The sequence below is a fragment of the Agelaius phoeniceus genome, chromosome 1, assembly GCF_051311805.1.
Source record: "Agelaius phoeniceus isolate bAgePho1 chromosome 1, bAgePho1.hap1, whole genome shotgun sequence".
NCBI classification, from domain to species: Eukaryota; Metazoa; Chordata; class Aves; order Passeriformes; family Icteridae; genus Agelaius; species Agelaius phoeniceus.
In genome coordinates this window covers 63150182-63174680 of record NC_135265.1, presented here as the reverse complement: position 1 = coordinate 63174680, position 24499 = coordinate 63150182, and the positions used below count along the sequence as shown (strand labels likewise).

The following is a 24499-nucleotide window of genomic DNA, read 5'->3' as shown; positions in this document are numbered from 1 at the left end:
GGGCTCTGGTGGTTCTCACTCTCCTCAGAGGAAGGCTCTGCTCTGCTGCCAGCCTGGCCCAGGTGCAGGGCACATCACTCCCCTTCTCAGAGCTCTTGGCAAGGGGCAGGGGCCAGGAAGCAGTCTGGGACTGAAATATTACCCCAGTACCTGACTGTCCCCCACCCCAACACAAGGGCAAAATCAACAATCCTGATGAGACACTGTTCACTAGCAGTGAGAACAGGGCAGCCACCCTAGCTGAATTCCTCCATTCCACAGCATCTTCCACACAGACCTTCCAATTCTCCATTGTTTTGTGGTTTGAGTGTGAAGCAAACAACTTTGCACTACCATCAAGCAGACACCTAAAGGAATATTCTTCTCAAATGTTCTTTGGTACTGCATGTGAAAATCAGTCTGGCCTCGCTGCAAGGAGGTACAGATGGCAGTGGGAGCACAAGACATGCAGAGGGGAAATAGGACAGGAGTAGAGGCTGCTCTTGTCAGACACAAGGACAAGCAAAAGCTTCAGTGTCCTCCAGAGCAAAACTGACATCACGTTGCCTTCTTCAAGTCACCTTCTCTTTGACAGCCTCAGCAAAAATCCCAGAAGTCAGAGGAAAAACAGATCAAAGTCACAGTCAAAACAGAGCCAGGAGCTGTCTCTAACAGAGCAAATACACCACTGGGATACAACATCCTTAAGTCCAGCCTGGACCCTGGACAGCTGGAGGTAAATTCATTTATTCAGTCACAGTGTCTCAGTCCTGATTTTTGCTTTTTCTCTTTTTAATCTTTTGGGTTTTTTTTTTAATTCACCCTGAGCTCTCCAGCAGCAAGTCATCCCAGACCAAGCAAAACTAAGCAGGCTGCAACATTTAAGCAATCACATGGATTAGAGGATTATCTGAAGCTATCAGTCCAGGACAGGATAATACATCTCACTCAGAAATGCTCTGACATGCTGGCTGTCCAGGGCTGGTTGGATTCTGCCAGGCTTCTTGTCAAAAACATTTACAATGTGTTTAACAAGATACTATAGCCCCAAAGTGCTTTTATTCTGGTGGACTACGTCCAACATGGTGTTGGCTGTTCATGAAAATGCTTCCATTAAAGGTTTGTTGGCTTCATTGGTGCAGTTGCTCTATTTCAGTGATGCAGGCAGTCATGCAATAAAATAATGCAATAATTTAAATATTTAGGTATGTTGAATTCTAGTTATTTGGAGCAGAGACAATATCAATTTATTTCTTACTCATGCAAGCAAGCAGCATTTATAATAAATAGTATCACAGAATTATAACCAAAGCAAGTAATTTTCATTTTTAGTGCAAGATCTGTAGAACAAAAAGAACAAAAGAACAAAATTGCACTGGTCTCACAAAACCCAGATGCTGTAGTAGAAGTCCTGAACTTGTCTGTTACCATAGAGTTACATTCAAAATGCTAACACCTTGCTCCCACCCTTCCACAGACAGAGGTGCAGCAGAAACCGCTGAAGCTCCTACAGGGCTGCTCTGATCGCATCCTTTCCAAGCAAGTGGAAGGGCCTTCAGATTAAAAAGATGTAATCCAAAAGAGCTGATGTGAAGTTTAAAATTATTTTTACCCAAGTCTTGTCTAAATGGTGACTAAATACTCACCACCCAAAGCAGAAGACAGCAATATATATTCCAAAGAGGGTAGAGACTCTCATGATTCTCCTTCAAAGGGAGAAGACTGATGGATGCCAACTCATCAGTGACAATTCAGTGACCCTTAATCCCCCCAATCCTGCTCCAGCTTGGGGTCACACTGGCACATCCAGTGCAGCTCAACTCTGTGGCATGCAGAGCTTCTCTGATCTGGTGTAAAGGATAGTGCAAAGACTCACAGAAACTGATGGAAAGAAAGTGCAAAGACTCACAGAAACTGATGTGGTTGATTGTTTGAAAGACAATACTCCCCTCTGTGCAGTGCCACTCATGGAAACTTTATACCAGGAAAAACCATCATGATAAGCAGGCATTTGTTTTTTACTTTCATCTGGCTCTTGTAAGCCCAGTGTGAGATGTTAACGATGCTGGGATCTCAGAGGTTCACACACACAGCATAAGGAAAGTGCAAGAACCCAGAGCAGACACACTTTAACATTATTTAAACAGCTAAGGCAGGGAATGACAGTGGCAGCAGCAGCAAAAAAGTGGCAGAGACTTCATCACAAGCATCTCAGCAGCCTCACATACACATGCTCTTGCTTGCCTTGGCCTTTGAGTATGTGTTACCTGTGCTACCAACCATGCCACTGTCACACCTTCATTTTGTTGTGCAAATTAACCAAGACAATTAACCAAGACTCCGAGCTCTTTTTGCAAGGGTCAGTGCAAAGCCTTGTACCAGGCCAAAACATCACCCTTATGTTTCAATGAGTTTTTGGTTTCTAAGGGTTGTTCCTGCACAGCAGCCAAACATCACAGACCCAATGCACTCAGCAAGCAATAATCTGGCAATAGACCAGACTTGCTCTGCTCTACATTGTGGAGATTCTCAGTTCAGTCGAAGAGAATTCTCCCAAGCTTCAGGCCTGGGAAACATAGAGAGGAAGAATGAAAACAATTATTATCTCTCTTTCTGTTCAGGTTACTTATAGATATGTACCTTCAGAGTGTGCAATTCATAGTTCACCAATACCACACAAGGGAATAGAGGGATGCAACAGCTTTTCATATAACCTCCTCTATTTAGTAATTTCTACGTACCATTTCAAACACATGCAGTGTTCACATGCATGCACACAAAGGCTGACAGTTCATCTGACAGTGACTTTACTGCATTCCATTTGACATTAGTTTTATTCTTCATTCTACATACTTAAGGCATCCAAGTAAACAGATCCCTAAGAATTTAACAAATGTGCTGCATCACAAATGAACTAAGTCACACTTTCCTTCCTTTCCCTTTCCAAAGAGAAAAGGATTCATACTTTTGGTTATTTCCACTGTTGCTAGAAACACTTTATAAACAGAAAACTCAGAGCTTCTGAAAACTGATGAATGGTGTCCAGGCAAAAACAACACGGAAATAAAAATTATATGCCAATTAACCTTTTACAGCATTGCAAGTCATTTGACACGTGTTTTTAGCTAGCCACATCTCTTTGGTGTTGCCACCAAAATTTTGCACATCTGGTTTCAACTTTGCTAGCAGAAAGGGAACACCTTTGCTTTTTACACTCCCTTTCTTCCATGCTCTAGAGAGTAAGATGTAATAAAATTAGGAACCAGTGCACATGATATGCTGCCAAAAGAAGACAGTATCTTCCTTTCATTTTCCATGATTAAACACTGGAAGACAGAAAGGCAGTCTCATCACAGTATTCTGCATCGACATCTGGAAGACTTGTGTCTGAGTCACAGCCAGCTGGAGACAGCCTTGCAATGCAGAAACAAGATATCCACACTTTCGGAGAGAGAGAAAATCTGGAACAGCTCCAGCACAACCGAGTCGATCGTTATTGTTGTCTGCTTAATTAAGCCTTTAATTCTTTATTAGTCTCAACTTTAAAAGGCTTGATGGATCCAGAGCAGGTATGAACAACAAAAGAAAAAAAGAAACTGTAGTTCCTCCCTGTATTCTTTCTGTAGTAGCAATAACTCAGCAGTGATGTTTAGATAGTAAATCTGAGTTTTACACAAAGTTAGCAATCAGGTCAAACCAACCCACCAAGCACCCACGATGTTGATGCAAGAATAGCCAAACACAGTGGTTTCAAGATCCCCCTATTGGATTATGCTGTAATCCAATCCCTCAAAGTACATAAAAGGTCAGTTCCATCTGTCTTGAGTAGTTGTATCTTCTCCCATTTTTAACAGGATGAAACTTGGCAAAGTTTGGAGTGGTATGTGTGAAGGGGAAACACTAACTCCTAGGGATTGGAATCACCTTTTCAGTCATCTCCATCAACAGGCAGGGCCTTTCACATAGCAAAGTCATCTCCTCAACTTCCTAACCACTCTAAGAGGAAATCCATATGATTTTTTGCCCAGTATTTTATTTGATCCAATTAACCATTTGCAAGTGGGCACTTCTAAGTGCAAATGCCAGTTGGCAAATCATAAAATAAAGGTTCCAAATACCTGGAGTTAAATAGGTGCATCTAAAAATTTCACCCTTTGCAGGACATGAGCCTGATGTCGATAACACTGAATAGAAGCAATTATCACTTTTTGTGCTGGGAGCAAACTGGCTCCGTGGTGAAGGCTGAGGATGAAAAATCAAACTCAAACAAAAGTAGTAACTGGTCAAATCCCTATAACAGGAAAGCCATGGAGCCGTAGAGGATTTCCAAAGAGAGAGGTAAAGTGTTGCTTGGTACACTGAAAAATTACTGAGAAAAAATCCCACAAAAATATGAAAAGGAAAAAAGAGAAAGTGCATTTCCTAGCTAGAAATTCTTGAGAGGGAAACAGAAAATATGAGAGGAGACAAAATCTGACTATACACCTTTAAACCAAATCATTACCAAGACTTTTGGTCACTGCTTCTTGTAGTTGAAGGTAGGCTACTGATAACGCACTTCAGGAAGTTTCAGTTCTGCTCACCCCCATAAGCCTTGCATCTGCAAATCTCCCTGTTTAAAAAAGTGGCAATACACAGTTGAGAGTTACTAGATCACACTGTAGGAAGAGATAGTTAAGGTCAAACACATAGCCTCTTATTTTAGGGCTTTTAACCATTTCCTTACAGTTAAGCACCAGAAGGAAATATCCTGCATTCTGTTTTGACCACAAAAACACTTTCTTTTCCCTCTACTACATTTTTCCTCCCTTAGGCTTGCAGAAAATTTGATCTCACTTTCCAAAAATCTAGGAGGATATAACAAATTGACCACACAGTTCTCTCCAAACTCCAAATGCCTATTAAGTCCATTACCCAAACCAGACCATCCTCAGTAAGCAAAACTCCTGTTAATGCTGTTACTCTGACAATCACTAACAGGAGTCACACTGCTAACTTGCCCCTTGTTGATGACAGGGTGCTGGTGTGTCCTCAAGAGCACACAGTCTGTGGATAAAAACCAGGCATGTTGCACATTCAGACACATTCCCAGAGAGAGATACAAGTGTGTTTGAGCACAGCCAGGCTGTCAGAATATTCCCAGCCAGCATCAGGTCCACGTCCACTTCCACATGTAGCAGATGATGCAGTCAGGTTATAGATATGGCAGAAGATGCCTCTAATTTATTCTAGGTCTTGGATTCAGCAGAAAACTGAGAGAATAAAGGTTTAAATCTGCATTTCATTTACTGCACAGAAGTACAAGAACAGAGGCTTCTCATAGTGGTTCAGTAGGAAGATGAAGTTACATCTCATGGTGAAGATACTCTGTTGCCATTACTAATGAACTTCTAAGAGCTACTTTAGGACATTGCTACATGGTTTTTATCTGGTAAATTAGACTTTCTCCTCTATTCACAGACTTACCACAGACAACCAGACAGCTCTTTTCAGTATTTGGAAAAGCATAAAGAACCTTGCTAACAGAAACTACTTCCAGCAACAGCAATTCAAGTCAAATCACTGTCTGCGGAGTACAACAGTGCTTGGGTAGTATTTTGGAAAGGGAATGCCATAATAAAGCATTCCACTCTGCCAGAGATCAGCCCCATCTTCCAGGGTGATGCCTTTCTTCCAAAGAATAAAGCAAGAGCTACAGAAATGCAGTAATTTGTTTTCCATGTGTAAAAGATTATTTTGCACATATAACCAAAGACACCTGGCAAACAACATGTTTAAATTCACTTTGCAGGAGACATTTCTACTTTGATGTTGTAAAACAGACCTGCTGTTATTAGAGCATTTCATAACATCAAAAGTGTGATATTTAGAAAGGGCATGTTAAGAATGAGAGATGGAATAGTCTTTAATCAGATCTCAAAGATATCCGATACTTGCTGAAATTTCTCAAAATATTTTGATCTTCCAGACTATTTTTATGAACTATAAGGACAAATATCCTCCGCAGAGATCATTTAGCTCTACACAGGGAGAGGACAAGCATCTCCAAAAAGGAGGGCAATACCACAGAGACCATGTCATGTTCCCACTGCTAGAGTTCTGACCTAGGCTTCCATGAAGGAAAAGGATTTGTGTAACATGGCCCATGCAGTTCCCCTTATTGCCCACAGTGGTATTGCTTTGCACAGAACTCAGTGCACTGAGCCAGCACAAAGAGGCTTTTATTTGTAAAGGAAGCAGAACTGACTGTCACTTGCAGGATGCTGTATTTTCTGTTCATAGCCAGGCACTGCAGACTGCAATCAGCATGGATCAGAGAGGAGAAAAATCAACTTACATTGGGGAAATACTGATTCCACTGCTGACAGGTCACATCTCCAGAGCTATACAGAAACAATTTATTTCTCTGGCTTTGTGTTGTAGGAGTCCTATGGAAGATTTTGGGGGGGCAGAAGCAAAGGCTTGAAAACAGAATTTCTGTCATGGGAGAGACAGAGAGAGAAAAGCGTGTATGCATGACTAATTAAAGATTATTGTCCTCTTCAGAGGCAGCACTAAGTTGTCACAGCCTTGGCATTTTTTGTGCAGTTGCATGCAGAGAATTGAGTTGGTGAAGTAGAATATACAAAACTGACAGTATTTTGGCTTGTTGTGCTGTTTTCCTGGGTAAATTCTGTTTCCCTACTTACAGGGTCAAATATCCTTCCATGATTTAGACTGTAAACTTGAAACAGATGTTCTTTCTGGATTACCTCTATGAAACCACTAGCAGAATAATCACTAGCAGGACACAAAATATAGTTATAGATTAAACCTTGAGTCATCAAAAATTTTAAAGGAAAAACATTTAAGTCAAAAGTAAGCTTGAGAAGTCAAATCTACATCATAGTGCTAAGTCACACTCCCATACACTTACCTTTGATAAATTTAATATGTGGATCTGATCCAAAAACAACTTTAGCTCATTGTCAACAGCTCTCACATTGAGCCGTAATGACTCTGTATGTTGAACAGATGTTTAAGCAATGATCATTTCTGTGCAGCAATGTTCTGCCACTACCTGTACCTCATTAATTACTGCTCTCTCAGCAAGTGATGCCAAATGATGAAATTCCCTTGTATCTAAGATAGGCAGCACTAATTCCTACCTGTAATAGGAACAGCAGGAAAATCAAACAATCTGGAGCCTTAAGTCATCCTGGTGGTTCTTTTAAAACAGAATGCCTCTAGGTTATTAGAAGATCTGTCTTGCTCCTTCAGACTGCTCAGCAGTGAGGCAGCACACTAATTACAGTACCTTTAAGTCCAAAAATACTTTAAAAGAATAATTTTACATACTTCTGTGCAGGTGGAGTATTTCACAGTACTACGTGTCAGACAGGTCTAAAAGCAGAACTACAACTAGGAAGTCAGAGTATAGAGGGTATTTTAATAAGAAAAAGAAAAGAGGACTGAAGTGTTGTTATCCAAACAAGAAGTTTGGCACACCAAAAAAAAAAAATCCCAACAAAATTAGCAAGCAAAAAAACCCAATACCAGAACTACCAGCCTTGCTTCTTCACAAAAGAGTCCCTTGGATCAAGTACTTCTGATAGGAAAGATGGCATCTTGCGCCATCTACTCTCTATCACTACATCACTCCAACACTCTAGCTCTTCTGTCAGGTATGCTCAGAAGGCCCCATTTAAACATATGTAAAGTTAGGAGAGAGATGCTTAAGTGGAAATTAACAGAAACAAGGAAGACACCTACTCCAGGAGAGTAAGATACAACAAAGCAGACACCTGAGTCCCTGCAAGGCCTCTGAAAGTCCCTAGAACTCTAAGAAGTTCCCAGGGTGGGAGCACCACAGCACTGCTTCCCCCTCTCTTTCTAAGCCACCTGCAGGGCTCAGCACCTATCTGGAGCTTGGATCCTTGGCATCCATAATCATTAAATACACCACTTCCCCACCTTTTTCTCACAAAGGAATTCTTGGTAACAGATACTGACTCCAGCTAGTCTTTTCAGATGTGATGAGTGCCCCAAATCCCAAACAGGTATTTCCACACCACCTTCCAAGAGCACTGCTGAGCTCCCAATCCACAACACTGTGTCCCTTCATCCATCACAAACAATGGATGGACACCACAGCACCAAAAAGGAAGCAGGACCAAGAGAGGTCTCATTAGACATGATTCAGGTCACCAGCCTCAAGCACTGATCCTGAGATTTCAGCCCAGTTTTTACATCTGCATTATTGAGTAAATAACTTCAAAGAAGCAGCACTAAGAACAGCATCAACACAGACCTGATTTTTCTCCCACCACATTTAAAGGTTTAGTTTTTAAAAACTTAGAGCAAAACACAATAAGCCAAGCACCTTTTCATTTTGCCTGTGTAACTGATAAGTACACAGCTGATTTATGCAAAACACAAAGAAGGAATACATACAAATGTTTGTCTACCCAACCACCCTTCTGTGACCTCAATGTAAATTATCTTCCCCAAATAACAATGGGGCTTGCCTGAATGCAAAGATGGCAGGATTCTTTTAGCAGTGTTTGTAAAGTCCCAATTCAGAAACACACTTAACTTTCAGGCCAGATGAAAGCCTTGAGCCTGCACATATTCATCAATTTAAAAATAAAACAGTAGGCTTAAAGTGCAATCCGTCAGTAGAATGGGAACTGACACATCTAAAATAACTTGCCCCATTCTTGCTGCTGCAATGTCTGTGCAATTCTATTTTCAGTTCCTATTCTATAGAAAAATGTCAGTGGTCTTTAAAAAAACAAACCAATACAAACAGAGCAGTTTTGTTCTCATTAGCCCAGTGATGTCCCAGTAAGTGCACACAACAGAAAGAAACAAATATCAGTAAGGGGAAAAAAGTTGCAACTTGACAGGTTATTTTATGCCAAAAGAAATTTGGTTTTTTCCCCACTGTAGAAACTGTCAGCACTGTGCTAAATTTAAGCACATTATCCTTGGAATTAGTGGTTTGATCAAAGACTAAACTTTTCAGACATTGCAATGGTATTATGTAACCCTTTATTAGGCCCTTAAACACAGAAAATCTGGAACATCCTGTATTTAAATACCAAGTCATGTTCATAGTAACTTAAAACAAGGGCACAGTAAAATTAGCCTATTAGGATGTGCTTAAAAACTTTATGCATGGCCTTTGCTAGAAAAAAGGATGGATTTTATCTGTCCTTACACTCATCTCGATAGCAGAGCTTGTCTATCTAATTTTCTTTTCATTTCAGTGAGGAAAAAAGGCAATTCTAGGTTGGAATTCATGAAATTCCAAAGCATAACTAAAACAGGTACTTCTATTGTAAAAGTACTCTAGATGAGTAAGGTTAGGTGCAGAAATGTACAGTGCATACTTATAAACAGTATTTATACTACACACACTAACTTTACCAGAAGCAAAAAGAAATTCCTGGATTGTGAAACTGGACTTCATTTAGTTGTAAGAAACGAAGTTTTCAAAAGTGACCCATAGTTTCTCATGTTTCAAATTTTGGTTTAACACTTAAAGCCACCATAAAAAGGTTTCACGTTCCAGAAGCTGGTATTCTACACTAATTTCAAGTGCCTGAAACAGAGCTGGGATAAAATAAAACAAAACCAAACACAAACCCAAAACCAAATAAAAAAAAAAACAAAACAAAACCAAACCATGCCAGTCAGGAGAAAAGCAAGGTAGCATATCTACTGCTAGATATGTGTAGAAGAGTTTTAGGGTGACAATGCTCCCACACAATGGGTGTAGTCAAACACATTTGGTTTCCTGCTTCCCCAAGCAGGTGGTACAAACCTCACTTCTTCCTGTCCTCTTCCTTGACTAAGCAGTTTTCTGTCTCAGAAATACACAGGATCAGCATTTGCAGAGGGAGTGAAGAACAAAGCAAATGCTTCACACAAGCACAGAAACATAATATTGGGGTACATCAACAAGGAAAGATGAAGATCTATGTTGCTGTCTTATGCTCCAACCTAGCAAAATAAAGCAAATCTTTATTTCTTAATAAAGATTTGCTTTATTTTCTAAATAAAGAAAATCTCCTTTAATGTAGCCAACAGAATTTGGTGAAAGAGGTACAGCAAGTATTCCCAGCTACCTTTCACGGGCAGAAGAGGACACACAAAACTTTTGGGAAGCCAGCAGTAAGGGCCAGGGAAAATCTGCAGCGAATCTGCAGAGAATTTTTTTTCTTTAGAATTAATTTTCAGTCAGCTCAACCAGAGGCACATTAGAGAGGTTTCACATGGGGAAAAAAAGAAGCATCGCACAAGGGCAGGAAATATACGCACAGCCACATTTTTTGGCAGTAAACCTTAGTCAGAACCATTTAATTGGGAAACTCAGTTTATATTAGACAATTATATTTGCAAACATAAGAGATAGAAAAACTCACTCTTTTTGTTTCCAAAAACAATGAAAACTTTATATTTTCCAGCAACTTGCCGAGTCACACATTTCCCCCAAGGCACTTGATTCTCCTGGCCAGCAGATTTTCTAGATAGCTATTCTCTTCATTTTTAGCCTATTTCCAAAGAACTTTGTATGTGCTGCTTTTTTTCTTTTTTACTAATTCAAACACAATTATCTTCATTTAATTCCTTTGTTATTACAGTGACCATGTAGAATCTGCAAACCTCTGTTAACTGCCAGCTCTAGATATTCACTTTTACAACCACAAAATACTGGCCCTTCCTATTGTTGTACAGTTTAAAAGTAAAATTATTGCCCTGTGTTCTTCAATATATGACATGTTTATCTAACCTTCATTTATGTGGGCTGCAGACTTATTTTTAATCCCTTTAGAACCGTGGCAGGAAGAGAAGACACCAACAAAATGTGCACAGTGACAATATCCTGTTGTGGCTTTTTTTCTCCTTCCTTATTTCTGCTCAGAATTTGCAGCATATTTGCTCCATGGTCATTTATTTTGGATGGTGAACCATGCAAAAAGACAAGAACATAACCCCAGCTGTTTAGTTGTGCCTGTTACAAGCACCTTACATCTACAGCAAATATCTCTGAAAGCTGAACTTAGGAGCATGTCTAATTTTAGGCACTCAGCTTCAGACACTACTGAAAACAAGTAACTTGGAGATGACAAGTGCTCAGGACTTGGCACAAGTCAAACATCTCAACCACCACTAAACTAACATATTTGGAAATCATCAGTACCTTTCAAAAAAGTCATGCTCTGAAGGAATTTGAGGGGTTGCCCCTTCAAATTAAACAAACAAATAATGAAAACCAAAAAAGCCCACATTTCCTAGTTTTCAAACTTAGCAACCAAATCAAAACAAAAACTAACAGGAAAACACACAGCATGATCAAGTGTCAGTTGGTGAATAAAGAAATGCAAACAAACAAACAAAAAAAGAGATATTTGGCTTTTGCTATAAATTAGTTTTATTTGCATTATACTATATTTGAGAAAAAAATATTTAATTTCCTGGCCTCATTAAAGCCTTCTTCACATTCCCCCCACTGGAGCTCCGTAGTTCTATTTGCATGCAGTGCAGCAGAGCTTTGGTTTATAACATTGATATTTTCCAAAGATAACTGCAATATGAGGAGGAAAAAACTCACTCACCTTTACTTAATCATGGTATTTTTGTATTCTTGCCATGCTTATGAGTCAGCAATAGCAGAAACTTAACTTGCTTTTCCTAGGCAAGGGGAATAAGTCTCACTTTTTCCTCTTGAACAGTTAGGAAAAAAAGAGAAGAATGTCCTTACATTTTAAAATTATTGCAGTGATGCTCCTACTGTGCAGTGACAGGCAACTTATTATCCAAGAAACAAAGTACAACAACAAAATTCCAAAAACTCCAAGTGAACTCTTCTCAAAATACCATAAGAATTTGAACATAGCCAGGGAAAAGAAATTCAACAATCCTTTAAGTAGCATAAACAATTATAATTTCCTTTTCAAGCAAGTGATTTACACATAAAGCCTAAAAAAACATACTGTGAAAGAACTAGGACATTGCATGATCTGCCCAGCTGGCTTACAAAATGTATTTCCACCTCCCTATCACAAGGTTTTATACCACTAACATCTGGGTATCTCAGAGGCACTTTGAGAAAGCATTTCAGGTCTGATTTTTAGCAAACTTTGCTATCTCAAAATGCACATGGTGATCTTCCCACTGTTGCTGTAGCACTAAGGTGCAGATTCAGATGTGGGGAGGGTTTCAGTTTCTCTGATGCTGGAAGGCACCCAAGCAATGAGCAGCACAGAGTTTATATGGGATGAGGGAGAGGAGATCCAGGAGCTGGAGGTGACCAGCAACCCCTTTGGGTCCCCAAAGACCACCTGAAGCTTTTCCAGGCCACAAGCCACTAGTTCCACCTGTCAACAAATAAATGAGGCCACCATCTCATAGACAGAAATTCTCCAAGCCATTGCAAGAACACGATCCTAGACACAGCAAACAGGCACACTTGCCATTTAGGGTCTTCTAAAACTGGGCAGGTATCTCATCCTTGTTAGTGAGTGACTATGCTCAAAAACTGAAGTGCCAAAGGAAAAGGAAATAGAGAAGGCAGATACAGAATCTATTTTCTCCTGATAATCATTTAAACACTAACTTAACTCTATCTAGACAAAAAAAAAAAAAACCAAAAACAACAAAAAACAAGAAGACTGAGACCCCTAGACAACTGAGTTCATGGTGCACATAAAAATGTATGACTGATAAATAGGTAGATAACAGACTACAGATCAGGATGTCAGAACCCTATCAAAGGATGAAGGCAGACTTCAACAGACACCTGCTGGCATAATCTATTAAAAGAATATATGCAGACCACGAAACTATCAAATACAGCATTAAAGATATGCAGCATGAACTCAACAGAGGGGAGGTGCTCAGCATATGGACAAAAATCCCCCAGCAGTTAAAAATCAGAACAGAAAAGTAAGAGGATAACCCAACAGGGGAATACATTTCAAAACATATAAGGAGCCAGTTACTTTTTATATAAACCAATAAACAGAAGGACAGCTGCAGCTGGGGCTGCCTGAAAGTGGGATGTGAGAGAAGTGACCTCTCCTGGGTGTTGGCTAATCTTCCCTGCAGAGATCTGGTGCTTCCTGCTATATTATCACCATGTGAAGAAACTCAAGGAATAAATCCAGCATGAGTCAAGGTCTGGGAGGGGATGATGACTCTAGCAGAGCCACCTACCCATAATGGAAGTAGTCATGTTTTGGGCTGTCAGCAGTGATTTGGGATCCCAAAGGCATCAGCAACACCAGAGGCAAGGCTGACAGAAACCAGTGCCTGGAGTGGGAACAAACCCTGAAAGGAGCCAGCAAAAGAACAGGTTCCTCCAAAAGGTTTTTCTTTTAAGCTGTGCTTACCCTAGAAACTCATGTTCCATGTAAACATCCAAGCCCACTCTGGCTCTGGCCAAGTTCTTGGCCTTCGCAGCCTCCTGTTGAAAGGGTTTCACAGCCAGGTCTGGACCACATGAAAAACACCCTAATTTTAGTCACTGTTGAATCTGCAGCCTATCACATGTCTCTCTGAACATGAAGAAACACTGGGAGACACAAGGGAATAAGTCCTTTCTTTGCTTGACCAGAAAAGTTGTGAACTCCTCCTCCCTGGAGGTCTCCAAGGCCACCTGGGGCTCTGAGTAACATGGCCTAGTGGAAGTTCCCTGGCATAAGGATTGAAGCCAAATGAACTTCCAACATATTCTATTACTCTAAGGTCTAAATCCATTGCTTTCATGCTGCTCACATACACTTTCACCATGATCCCTCTTAAAAGTCACATTTCTAAAGCAAACCTCTTTGTTCCTTCACTTTGCTTTAGCAGGTTTAAGAAAATAAGCTTACCCTGTATTTTTTTCTCTTTTATCTAGTTCCAGTTTTCATCCTGGTTCATGGCAAAAAACATCTACAGTCATCTTTTCATTGACAAAACTGACCACAATGAAACAGAAATATAATTATGTCACTCTGCCCTGAGCATTCTTTGTTCTAATCCTCATCTTATTTACTGATTAGCATCAGCAGAACACCTCTGAAACTTTCTTTTTCCAAACTGCTGAGCCCATTTTCCTCTCTGCAATGTTAGGTTTGCAAATTGGGAAATAACACCCTATCAGAGAAGTGGCAACAAAGGTAACACAAAATTAAGATTATATTATCTGAACAAAAAACAAACAAGTGTTTTCTCTCTCAAGAGTCTATCATATTTCACAGTGTCTCACAGCAATATGCCTACACTTTCAACATTCTTGTACAAAGTAGGGAAAACCCACCCATACTCTGAGTGCAGTGTTATTGTTGCTGTGGCAACTACAGACCACAATTTTTTGCCTCTAGAGAATTAGCATGAACACAAACATACACATTGAGGCAAAGACAATTGTGGGTCCTAACAGTGCCTACAACTCACTGTAGATGCCTAATGCTGCCATCAAAAACTGAATTTAATTTTTAAAAAATGAACTTTACCTTCTCAGTCACTGTCTCCATTTGTCTATACTTTGTTTCCAATTTCAACACAGCATAGTTGGCAAAATATCCTGAGAAACCCTGACACATGAGAAGTGTAAATGTCAGACTACTTAAACTCCACTTGTGACTGAACAGAGTAATTATAAAACTCTCTCTAAAACAGATAAATTAGTGATCCATCAGCTGGAATTTGCTGGTATAAATACTTAGTGGAAACCCTAGGAGTCAGGGATTTGAACCTGCCTTCTGTGTGTGTGCAGGTGAGATGAGCAGTCACTGCTGTACTCTCTTTAACATTACCTCACACTGGTAACAGGGAAACAAAACTTACTTTCACCAGTTTATAATATCATTTGAGCCAGATGTAAGAGTTAAAAATTAAAACTTTTCTACTCAGTGGTCCTTTAACATAAGAGGTTTTACTTAGAACCAATACATGAGCATGAAAATAAGCACAGGATTTATTTAAGAAATATTGAAAGCAGGGGGTCCTCAACTGTTTTAGGTTTTGCCTTGTCATTTTGCCTTCCCCATTCCTGCCCTATCTGCATACCAGGGCCAAATTGCACTTGAACAAGAAACCACAAATGAAGAAATTGCTGAAGTCCAGTTAGAGCTTTGTCACAAGACCAGGGCCTATGGAAGCAGCAAACACTCACCCAGTTCATGACAGTCAGTCAGCATTTGAAGTCTGTTTCTTGGCCTGAAATGGTTATTTAGTTTTTCTAGTATTCTGCATGTAATCCAAATAAATTATTTAAAAGAGTATTTTCTTGCCTCCCTTTTCCATCCTAGATGTCCCCAACCTGACACACCCACTGAACTTGAAGACCGCAGAATATAATCTCTCACTGATCAAAAATTTAAAACTTGCTATTCCATAGGGTTGCCAGGTCTTTGTCTGGGATTTAGCAGCCAGATACACTCAGGTCTATTTGCTTTTTGCTGAAGTCATCTAGGCAGGCAGCTCACATGCTTTGAGACAGCTTTTCACCCACTACACTGCAGTGTGTGACATGAGGGCACAGGCAAAACTCCCATTATCCAGCCAGTCTGTCACCAGGTAATCACCAAATCTTACAAGGACAAAGCAACCAGAAAGTGGGAAATGAAGAATTGGTCTTAAGTTTAGTATTTGTTTTGCTTCAGACCAGATAGCATGGCAACACTCATGCTACAGACTGATTGATTAACTTTATAAAAAAATTTCAGGACAATGAGTACCATTTCCTGTGGAAGAAAAAAATAAAAATTATTCCTGGCAGGAAAACTGTCTAGTTAATACTTTGGATTTGGGTTTTAAAAATTGTCTTCTATTTGGGTATTTTACTAACATTTAGAGGAATGATTGAGAACAAATTCTTTGGAAATTTGTAAAAGATTCAACATATTTTATTCAAAAATATGTTTACAAGGGTTTTTCTCCTCACACTACTAAGATTGGTTTTGTAAAGCCTGGAATTTTCTTATCATGAGGGAAGCCAAAAACACAAGAGGAAAAATATTTCCACCCAACTCCATTAAGGGTGCAACATACTGTAAGTAGACCCCATCCAAAAAACTTCAAATAAAACCATTTATGTCAGAATGTGTGCTTTTGGCTGTGCATCTGTGATCACCTGTGATTGTGCAAAAGCTGTTTAAAATGCTTTAAGCCAGGGGGAAAAAAAGGACTGGTGAAGATAAACATTCCCAATCAAGGTCATTAGAAGGGAGACTGATGCAATCTTGGAAAAGGACCACCCAAAGGCTTTCCCTTGGCTGTTTCTCCCCAGGGGCCATTCTCTCTGTTGGCAGAGGCTGCCCTGGCCGAGCCCTGCGCAGGACAGGCTGGGTTCCACCTATTCAGCAGTGACCAAACAAGCCTGACCAGTGCTCCTCACTGAAGGAACCACCAGATGAAGGTCAGAGAATTCCACCCTGTCCATCTCTGCACGTGCCGAGGTGGAGCAAAAATGGCTCTGAAGAGCAAGGCAGCTGAGGACAAGGTGCCTCATCCATGTGATTCATTGTCTGCAGGGTCTGAGGTCAGAGGACCTGGACTCAAGGGCTGTGTGCCCCTCAGCAGCTGAGCCATGGCAGGTCCCTGGGCAGCATCCTCTGGCTTCACATTCCCAGAAAGGAATCCTGTGTAGGTGCTCCAGGGACACTTTGTGTCCAAAGTGTGCCCAGTGGGGACAGTCAAGGGATTCCTTCCCAAAGCACACTCCTGGTCCAAACTATATATTAACATAAACACTCTCACCACCATTAGTGAACTAACTGTAGAAACTTTTGCAGCAGGCTGTACTTTTGAGAGCAGGCCTGAGTTTCTGGAAGATCTCCTTAATGACCCTCACTAGACTATCCAAGCATGCAGATGAGGTTTGGTACCCTCAAGGTTATCTGTAACTACTCAGTAACATAGAGAGGGATTTTTTTTTTAACTCCAAAGAAAAATATGGCCCATTGACACGTTTTAAAAATCATGTTACCTGTTCCTTGATTTTGGACAAGTACAAAAGGTTGGATTCCTGCAGCAATGCCAAGGCCAGTGCTGCAGCCTGCCCTGCCCAGGGACTAGCAGCAGCACTTTGCAGTTTGGCAAGCCTGCCTCTAGTGCTGCCCGTCCTTGGGAACTGTAACAGGAGCCAAGGAGCAGCCAGAGGATTAAACACTGTGCCAGGCTGGCAAATGCACAGCAAATCCGTAAGCATCAGGGGCTCCCCCGAAAACACAGAGCTAGCTCTGTGCTCAGTGCCTAGACCCCTAGGCTGGAGCCCAAGAGTTTTCATCACTACTTGAGATTTTCTCAAAATAGCTGCAGAGCACCGCTAAATCAGCGCTGGCGTGATTGATGCGAAGGGAAGGTTTCAGGGAGCTTCATGCAGCCCTTCAACATTTATTTTTCCAGATCTTGTTTAACACAGATGAGAAGGAAAGTGCTTAAAAGGGGGAAAATTGTAAGCAGCTGATTCCAGTTGCACTTTTGTCCCTTGCCAAATTAAAAAACTTAATAGGACAGGCTTTGTTTTCAAGGCATGAGGGATGTGGAAATATTTACACTCGTAGTATCAAGACATCAGCCATAAGGTTCAAGACTACAGTGCCAAACACAGTGAGAACATGTTGGAAAAGGCAGCACACGTTTCCAAAGCAGAGGAAAATGTGTATTTATTGCAATTGTTAGTGATAGCTGACCTGAAAAGGAAAAGAAATGCTTTGGAGATGGCATTAAACTTTGGAAGAAAGTATCACACCTCTGTCCTAGGACTGTCCCAGGAGGATACAGACTCCTGGACCTTGCACAAGTGGTGAAACAAGAGACTGGATTTACTGCAAATGCACTATGAACTGCCCTGCTCACAAGCACCTGTTTAACTGGGGACCCAAATGAGAATCAGCAAGATTCTTCCTCTGTTTTTTACATCATGCCTTCTCCTTCATGGCATTATAGTAAGAAGCTAAAGGCTTCTTTCAAGGAAAACAGTTTTATAAAACTTAAGTATTCAAAAGTCAGAAAGGCTCAAAATTAAAGTTGGTTTTGGCAATGCAAGTAATATTTGTCTATAAATGTGTTGAATTCAAATTTCATTTTTTCTTTTTGCTTCCCAAATAACTAAGATTTACATGGGTTTTTTTTTTGTTGTTTTTTTTTTTTTTTGCAGTTGAGTGTGTTAGGCAGGGAGGAATTTAATGTAACAAATACTGCTGCAATTCAAAATGGAAATGTAGAATTTTCAATTGTAAAATGATGACATTAGGAAATTGAAATACAGCATAGTTATACCAACCATGACAGGTTTTTCCAGAGTTTCAGAGCAGCTTTTTTCAGTTAAAAACCTGATGCTATCTCCACTTAAATCTTTAATGAACTTCCATCTTCAGTTATCTCACTTTGGTCTGTGACAAATTACCTTTCTTTCCTCAGCATTACGTTTTCTAATGTCTCTATTGACAACCATTAAAGGATCCTCAAAGTTCACAGACTAAAGTCTGTTAAGTTCCTGAAAGTTAGTTTTTTATTTGACTTTATACTGCCCAAAAACTGGATAAAAAAAGTCATGCCAAGAGGCTTGGGACTAACAGATCTTCTGACTAGTTAAATCAGAAAGCAAAGAAGTAAAACTAAAGTCAGACAGAGGAAAAAAAAGAAAAATGTTAAGGAAAAAAGTTAACAAAACCATCCCTGACATTGGGATCAGAATATATGTTGATTTTGTAAAAGTTCAAAAAGATATATATACTTTTTTCTTCTTTCTTCTTTTAAAACCAGTTCACCAGCATGCTTTGTGCAGTTTTTCAAACTTAAGGAATGGTGAAAAAACATTTTTCATACTCCAACTATCCCAAGATTCAGAGACATGTCCCAGAACCCCTCCACAGTTAGTTTTTTTATTTAAACTGCTGCCAAAATATAAATATGCAAATAACCTACAATGAAAGAATTAAAATGAAAAATTTTTCATTCCCACCAGCAGACAAAGCCAAAACTAAGTTCAAGTGGACTTTTTTTTTCCTCTTTGGGGAAACATGGCTGGCCTCATCAATGAAAACACCAAAATTAAAAGCCCTCTGATATAAACAGGAGAAGATGCTCATAGAGTTTTCTGGGGGAATTTCCTCTGAACTTACTTCCCTCAAAGTTAACAGCCTGACAATAGGTCAGGGTAACAAGGCCTGTTAAAATGTTATTGTTATACAGCAGTTGACCAGTTGCACTAGGGTTGCTACTTCTAAAGCAATTGGTAACCCAGCATATGAAGGATACTACAAAATAACCTTGGGAAGTGAAACTTTTTAATCATGTGTCTTAACCCTCAGAGCCTGAATAGGTCTAAAGATGCCTAGAGCTTAGGAAAGTATGGTAAAACTACATATGAATAAACAATGCCATTAAATTTACTTTAAATATGGCTTGAAATAGTATATTTATTTCTTCACAGTATTTTTACAAGCATGAGCTTTGTTTACATAAATTACAGTATTAAAAGTTTAATGTCTAACTTCCCATATCTCACTGATTTATGGTAGAGGACTATATCCCAAAATTGGTGATTTTGGGCATGTATAACAAAAAAGTGTATACTTTTCCAAAAGTCATTGTATAAGCAAATGAGAGGGAGGATATTCCGGCATCAATGATTTGGGGAATACATGATATGGAAAAAAAACCACCCCAAAATTCTTTTGCAATTGCTGCTGAAGGTATATCATTGACCTAGACAGGTATTTTTAGAACACAAGTCAGCGAAACTTCAAAGTCTGCTTTCCTGAGATATGAGAATTAATTGAATACAGAGAGTCTTTTCATCCTCTCTGAAGATCATTAATCTTGTTACCACATATAGCACTTCTTAAAAAATAATATTTCAGTGCTAAATTCAAAGATCAATCATCCATTGAAGAGACGTGCAAATACATGCTGACACATCAGGATTGTTTCAGCATCTAAAGCAGAAAACACCTTTATGTCCTTGTGCAGTGCACTGTCTCCTAAACAAAATGTGAGCAGTCTGCCAGGTACACAGTGCAGAGAGGAGCTCCACCCTCTGTAATTCTGGGCTGCTTTTAAAACCAAGTCACAATTTTTTGCTTAAGAAAACCACCAATGTGGAAAACGACATTTTCATAGTCATCCATGCTTCCCATATTGAGTGACACAACAGCTGCTTCTGAGATGACAAAACATTTTCCAAGTACCATTACCACAGCTTTTCTGCCCCAGCCATGAAAGGATAATGATTACAACCTTCATTTCTCAGACCTTCAGCTCAACTTTTTTTCTGGTCTTTTATACAGAGCGAAATCTTTCTCATAGCACAGTTCCCATGGAAAATCATCTCTATGAAAGAAGGGACAAGTCCTCTGTCCATTTAACACAGACATACATGGTTTTCACATATCACAGTGACCTGGAGGGTCTAAATTTCACCTCTACCTCTTGCTCTCCAAGCACGTTCTGGCATTTTTGAAGGTTCAGGGCCAGCCATGGGGAACTGCCAGCTGCATGGAGCAGAGGGAGATTGGGGCTGTCACCCTCCAACAGGCTAAGCATAATGATGTGGCAAGAGTGGCACAGCAGAGATACCTCCCCTGCTGCAGCCTGGGCACTGAGCAGAAGGCACAGAGAGCCTGTCAGCACTGCACTAAGGGGCTCCTGTAAAACCAGCCCCTGCTCCACATGGGATTCAGATCTGGCAAAGTTGTCTTTCATATACAGAGCTCCACTCTGTGCAGAGGAGCAAGTGACTGAACTTCTCCCTGCCTCAGCAATACACTCTCTCATTCTTATGAGGAAGGGAAGCAATCCACCTGGCAGAAGAGTCATGTAAAAAAGATTTTATTTTGCTTCTGAGGGCCTTAGCACTGCAGGTCAGAGTTGAGACTCATGTAATTTGAGGGAACAGTGGTGGCACAGTGCTTCCACACATACCCACAATGTGGGTATATCCTGTCCCAGGACAGCAGAAGTCCCTGATGCTTGGCATGGAGCAGCATACTGCAGCAGGGCAGGAGAAGTGGGGGAAATTTTTAAAAAGTATCGATTGCATAATCTCACAGGGACAATTAAATAGGGGGATTTTCAGGCGAGGGAAGTTCTATTTCATTGCAGCTATGCTACAGTTCCTTGATGAACCCCAGAAAAGGGGGGGTTCCTCCTGGCCCACCACTGCCCCGTGCCACCTGAGCCAGCAGGGTCATGGCAGGGACAGCAGCCACACCTGCACACACACTGACACACCCAGGCACTCTCACACAGCCCAGGCACACTGACACAGCCCAGGCACTCTCACACAGCCCAGCCACTCTCACACAGCCCAGGCACACTCACACACCCAGGCACTCTCACACAGCCCAGGCACACACACTCACACAGCCCAGGCACACTGACACAGCCCAGGCACACACACTCACACACCCAGGCACACTCACACAACCCAGGCACTCTCACACAGCCCAGGCACTCTCACACAGCCCAGGCACACTGACACAGCCCAGGCACTCTCACACAGCCCAGGCACACTGACATAGCCCAGGCACACTCACACAACCCAGGCACTCTCACACAGCCCAGGCACTCTCACACAGCCCAGGCACACTGACACAGCCCAGGCACACTGACACAGCCCAGGCACTCTCACACACCCAGGCACTCTCACACAGCCCAGGCACACACACTCACACACCCAGGCACTCTCACACAGCCCAGGCACTCTCACACAGCCCAGGCACTCTCACACTACCCAGGCACACACACTCACACACCCAGGCACACTGACACAGCCCAGGCACACTGCTGAGCCCAGAGCACATGGCCCTGCTTTCTGCTGTGGGCTTGAGACACAAACCAGCAAACACAGAAACGCCCAGCACCAGCACCCATGAGACCAGAGCCCAGGGACAAACACAACACATAACCAGACACTGTGAAGCATCCTTAGGCCCAGAAGAGCATGAGAAGAATCTTCTCCACAGACAACACCATATTTGTATCACCTCAGCTGAATGGAAGGGCAAGATTTTGAAAGCTTAGAAAGAAAAACTGCAGTCTGTCAAGACCTCATTGTTTGGGAACTGAGTCAGCCTAACTCTGTACGTACACTGTGGCACCACAAACAAGCTGGAACAGCAAATGTTTGCTACTCCTGGCTTCTTTGCTGCTCCTGTATTCATCAATCATGGCATGGAATACCTCAAAAAAGAAGCTATCACTATTCATGTGCCTTCTCCTAATCTAATGGCTCACAGATAATTATAGGCCTTTATTGTTTGACTGTTCTAGTGTTGAGCAACATATCTCTCTTCTTGCATCAAAACCTGTTTTCTGTCAAAAAAAGGGAAAACTGGCATGATTAGATGAAGGAGTTTAATCTACAAAATGACATATTCCTTACTCAGCTTTAAAAACAAACAGTAGTAAAAAATGATACATAGCACCACTCACTCTGCAAACAGAAGAAAGCAAATAAATCTCAACCTTTTGTTGATATTTTACCAAGCACACCTCTGCTGCCCTGGTTTCTTAGAGCACATGTCAGCTTCCTAGTAGCTTGATGGAGTCTTTTTCTGGTCAGCACAAACTTCCAGACTGAACTTCCTTGTCGCTGAAAGAATGCAGGAAGGCAGCAGGTGCATGCAGGCACAGGGACAATAAAAGGCAGGGGGTAGGGGAGAGGAACGTTTTTCTGCCTGTTAGGGATAAAGTTAACTAGGAGACTATAAACAATTAGAAAACACCACCACAGCCAAAAATTTATGATGCTGTGAAGGATTTAATGCAAACTTGCCCTCCCAGAAGACCACTTGTGTGTCTGTGTGCTCTGCCTATCTCCATATATGCACTTTGTGATTCCATCAGGCACTTGGACTAGGCTGGAAGCGGCTTCTGAGCTTCCCTTCTACAGTCCTGTAGCCACGAAAGCAGAGCCTGAACGCAAGGATTCCCTACAGGGCACCCTGCATCTCCCCACGCGGTTGCCAGGGCTGGACCAGCACCCGAGATCCCGAAGCATTCCAAACTCTGCCCCAGCCAGCCCAGCACCGTGACTGACAGCATCCAGCAGCATCCAGCAGCGTCCAGCGGCGACTTCTTGCGAGAGCAGGAGAAGCGCCAGGCATTGCCGGGAAAAACGAAACGCTTCCCCGGTGACAGCAGCCCGACCCCCGCCCAAAGCCGCTCCTACCCTGCTGCCGAGGCCCTCGGGCAGACACGGCGTGACAGCCACGGACCCGCCGTCCCTCCCTCCGCCCCTGCCGGCCGGGTATCCGCGCTGGGGATGCCGCCGGGGCCCGCGGCGTTCCCGCCTTCTCACCTGGTCCAGCGGGATGCCCAGCAGCGCGCTCAGCGGGTGCAGCAGGGTGGAGCCGGTGGTGCGGTGCGGGGCTCCGGGCGGCTCGGCCATGCCGCATCCCCCCTCGGGCCGCCGCACGGCCCCGCCGCCACCTGCGCGCACCTCCCGCTCCCGCCGCCGCCGCCGCTCCGCGCCCGCCCGGGGCCCTCCGCGGGGCGGGGCTGCCGCCGACGGCCGGGGCGGGGCGGGGCGGGCTCCGGGGCGGGGAGCGGGGAGCCCTCGCCGTGCCCGGGGCCGCATCTGCCGCCTGCCGCCGCCCGCGGGCGGGCGCGGTGCCCCGGTGCAGTGTCCTGGCCCCAGGCTCCTGCCAAAAGCACACGCTTGTCCGGCGCCGGCAGAGCTCGTGGCTGCCCCCAAGCAGGGGAGAGCTGGGGTGTCACAGCCAAAACAGTCCCGAAAATAAATATTTATTTACTTATTTGTTCATTTATTTATACAGAGACCCTTCACAGGGGGAAAAATGGAAAAATGAGTAGTAAGCTTTAAGTGATGTGTTTATGTTGCAAGTGAAATATGGCCATTAAAAAATATAGGGAGAGGATTATTGCTTGGGTATTTTTATTGATTATCCCAAATGTACATTAAAACAACAGTTAGAGAATAAATGTAAATACCGAATGAAGTATCTCCATGAAAGGTGTGTTTACTAAGTAGTTGCAATCAAAATGATTGAATGGGACACACTCAAGGATGTTTTGTTCTGGATGGCTGACAGCCTTCAATCCAAGTTTTGATTAAAAGAAGTGCTGTGGACATGGCAAGAGACAGTGGAGCCACCTGCTCTCTGTAGATTATTCTGTGTGTGCACCTTTGTATCCATCAATTTACAGATGTGTGTGAGTGCTGAAACTGCAGGCATTTGCTGCGTGCTCACACACACTGCACACATAACTCATGTGCATATATAATAATTTAATCTTCTTATAACGTTAGTGATGGGAAAATATTATTGGTTGTAGTTGAAATTTGCTATAATTTCACAAGAAAATATACCTAAATCTAGTGATAACCTCATGAGAAGGGTGCTCTATCTTCTTATGCTATGTGAACACTGGTGCTTTGCTGAACCAAGCTCAGAATTCTTGAAGCCTTGTAGTAAAATGGAAAAAGTGGCCTAAAATCAACTGGGAACTATGCAGGTCATAAGGAAGTGGAGAGAATTTGGAAAATTCAAGAAAGCTCGTCTTATCTGCAGGA

The 24499-nt window shown here is 42.0% G+C and overlaps 1 protein-coding gene across 2 annotated transcripts in view; it reads right to left on the bottom strand.

The window, feature by feature from the left end:
• The window catches only part of MBOAT1 (membrane bound glycerophospholipid O-acyltransferase 1), a 57028-nt gene extending 33563 nt beyond the window's left edge, over positions 1-23465 (bottom strand). For both annotated transcript variants that reach the window (XM_077180219.1, XM_054629199.2), the window contains exon 1: positions 23264-23465. In XM_077180219.1, the coding sequence (XP_077036334.1) occupies positions 23264-23353 (90 nt within the window). In that variant the 5' untranslated portion in view covers positions 23354-23465. The remainder of the gene's footprint in view (positions 1-23263) is intronic.
• Positions 23466-24499: the final 1034 nt, after the last annotated feature.